General features: G+C 41.3%; 1 protein-coding gene across 1 annotated transcript in view; it reads left to right on the top strand.

The window, feature by feature from the left end:
* Positions 1 to 1,923, top strand: part of LOC127858863 (uncharacterized protein DDB_G0290685-like) — a 14,998-nt gene extending 13,075 nt beyond the window's left edge. The window contains exon 4 of the mRNA XM_052396202.1: positions 1 to 1,923. This exon is cut by the window's left edge and continues 30 nt beyond it. Coding sequence (XP_052252162.1) covers positions 1 to 1,322 — 1,322 coding nt within the window. The 3' untranslated portion in view covers positions 1,323 to 1,923.
* Positions 1,924 to 3,515: the final 1,592 nt, after the last annotated feature.

Raw genomic sequence — 3,515 nt, 5'->3', positions numbered from 1 at the left:
ATGGCGACGAAAATGGCGACGACAATGGCGATGACAATGGCGACGATAATGGCGACGACATTGAAGACGACAATGGCGACGACAATGAAGTCGACAATGGAGACGACAATAGAGACGACAATGGAGACGACAATGGAGACGACAATGGCGACGACAATGGCGACGACAATGGCGACGACAATGGCGACGACAATGGAGACGACAATGGCGTCGACAAGGGAAACGACAATGGCGTCAACAATGGAGACGACAATGGCGATGAAAATGGCGACGACAATGGCGACGACAATGGAGACGACAATGGCGACGACAATGGCGATGACAATGGCGATGATAATGGCGACGACAATGGAGACGACAATGGCGACGACAATGGAGACGACAATGGTGACGACAATGGAGACGACAATGGAGACGACAATGGAGACGACAATGGCGACGACAATGGCGACGACAATGGCGTCGACAATGGAGACGACAATGGCGTCGACAATGGAGACGACAATGGCGACGACAATGGCGATGACAATGGCGACGACAATGGCGACGACAATGGAGACGACAATGGCGACGACAATGGAGACGACAATGGTGACGACAATGGTGACGACAATGGAGACGACAATGGAGACGACAATGGCGACGACAATGGCGACGACAATGGAGACGACAATGGCGTCGACAATGGAGACGACAATGGCGACGACAATGGAGACGACAATGGAGACGACAATGATGACGACAATGGCGACGACAATGGAGACGACAATGGAGACGACAATGGCGACGACAATGGAGACGACAATGGCGACGACAATGCAGATGACAATGGAGACGACAATGGCGACGACAATGGAGACGACAATGGAGACGACAATGGAGACGACAATGGAGACGACAATGGATACGACCATGAAGACGACAATGGAGACGACAATGACGACGACAACGGAGACGACAACGGAGACGACAACGGAGACGACAATGTAGACGACAATAAAGACGACAATGGCGACGACAATGGCGACGACAATGGCGACGACAATGGCGACGACAATGGAGACGACAATGGTGACAACAATGGAGACGACAATAGAGACGACAATGGAGACGACAATGGCGACGACAATGGAGACGACAATGGAGACGACAATGGAGACGACAATGGCGACGACAATGGCGACGACAATGGAGACGACAATGGCGTCGACAATAGAGGTGACGAGATGAACAAGAGGATTGAAATTTTGAATAAACTGGTTGAGAAAAAGATTGCTCAACGCCTTCTCGATCAGTTTAAGTCCAAACGAAGCTCTGAATAAATGTCGTCATATGAAAATTATGTATAAAATAAATGGAATATTGTATCGAATTACTGACAAACCCAATCACATCTTTGGAAACTTCAATATTCTCAACCGTGTTACAAATAAGTACTGGTATATAGACGTTTAGAAAAGACTCTTGACGTTTACCATTTTAAAATAACAGTATAACAATTGTTTTAGAGCAACATCTCCAAGTACAGTAATATATTAACCCTTAAAGCGCTGGAGCAGAATTTTAAAGGCCTTTGCAAACAGTTTGGATCCAGATGAGACGCCACAGAACGTGGCGTCTCATCTGGATCCAAACTGTTTGCTATTCTGATAGTATTCTTTGAAAAAAATTCGAAGAAAATGCTAATTTTAGAAATTCAACAGACGACATTTTAGCAGACGACAAATTTCCCAGCATGCAAAGGGTTAACATCAATCACTTGAGTGGATACTTACTTTGTATTTGCAATTTGAATGCTGTTATGTCAATTTATTTTTGATGTTTTGTGAAAACCGGATGTAGTTCGTTTTTTCCATGATTGTGATGTTATTGACACTCTGATCAAACGCATTACACATTAGCTGAATAGATAAAAAAAGAATCTTTGTTGGCTCGTCAAATGCCACCCCATCAGTCCTTGAGTCTCCCTCTTGCAACTCACAGCCGTATTAAAACTATCTATATAAGCAGTGCTCTGTGAAATGGAGGTTTAATGCATATGCGTAAAGCTTCGTCCCATCTTAGCCTGTACAGTCCGCACAGGCTATTCAGTGACGACACTTTCCCCATAAACTTAATTTTTGCTAAGAAGAGCATTTGTATAGACAGAAAATATCAGAAGAGCGGAAAGTGTCGTCCCTGATACGCCTTTGCGGACTGCACAGGCTAATCTGGGATACTTTACGCATATGCATTAAACCCCTTCACAGAGCACGGCTCATATGTTAATATGAGTAAAGAAAAACGTTTGCTGCACCAGCAGGACAGAAACTTTACCGTAGCACAAGGTCATTTATGAATGAGAATTAATCAATATGGGACTGTTCTTTATATTGAGTCCATAAATACTTTAATTTATCATAACTAGCTCAGTTGGTAGAGCGCTGGCAAAAAAATACCTAAGGTTCGATTCCAGCCCGACCGCATAACTTGTATGTGGTCGGTCATTCTTTCTGCAGCCCGCGTCCTCCTTCCTAGGATTCACGTTGAGCAGTTGTCAGTTACTGTCATAAATATTTACACGTAGTCGTGGAAACAAGCTAACTCAAGAAAAGTGTGAGAATGTTTATTGACGTCCGTGATATGACGGAAATACTTTGTGCTGTTGAAAACGACATAACCCCAACATAACACTGTCCCGCCTAAATGAAAAACAGTTTAATTACAAATAAATGTTTCAATAAAGAAACAGTGCGATTGAAATTTATTTATTTATTGACTGGATGATATTTAGTTAGCTTTGAAAATCTTATTTCTTTACATGACAAAAACCGGTGATTGGTACAGAACATTTAATAGTATGATATTTCTGTTATTCAAGAAAGCACAATTAACAATATAGTATGCAAAAAATGTATCTTTGGTTCCTAACGAATATTAGCAATGGCAACAATTAATATTAATTAAACTCCATATTGATAAACATATCTCATTCAGCATTTTATATAAAAAAATATTGATAAAATTTCTTTACGAAATCGTAAATATATAGTTGCAACAAAAAATCGATTTGATAGAAATGTGAAGTACGTCGTGTCTATTTGAATCTTTCCTTTTGTCCATTGTAATATTAACCAAAAGTGGCGCGGCAGAGGCCGACGCGTATCCCCACGCCGCATAGATGTTATATTAAAAGACAATTTTGGTGGGCAAGGCCTATGTTGGGGGGTCCCCGGGGTGGGTAATGTGGATATGGATGGTCGAGATAGACCGTGTTGTCATAAAAGATGTTCAGTAATAATTTGAAGTTAATTGGTGAATAAATGAAGAATTGTTGCTAAAACAAAATTTTGGGTCCAAAAAAAATTTCGGTACGAACATTTTGGGTACGAAAACAAATTTGGGTACGAAATAAAATTGGGTACGAAAAATAATGTGGGAACGAAAAAATTTGGCTACGAAAAAATTATGCAAAAAATTGGGGTACTAAAAAAAATATTGGGTATAAACAAAAATTTGGGTACGAAAAAAGGGGT

The sequence above is a fragment of the Dreissena polymorpha genome, chromosome 14 (assembly GCF_020536995.1).
Source record: "Dreissena polymorpha isolate Duluth1 chromosome 14, UMN_Dpol_1.0, whole genome shotgun sequence".
In the NCBI taxonomy this organism is placed as follows: domain Eukaryota; kingdom Metazoa; phylum Mollusca; class Bivalvia; order Myida; family Dreissenidae; genus Dreissena; species Dreissena polymorpha.
The sequence above is the reverse complement of the archived record's forward strand: the minus strand, read 5'-3'. Positions and strand labels throughout refer to the sequence as shown.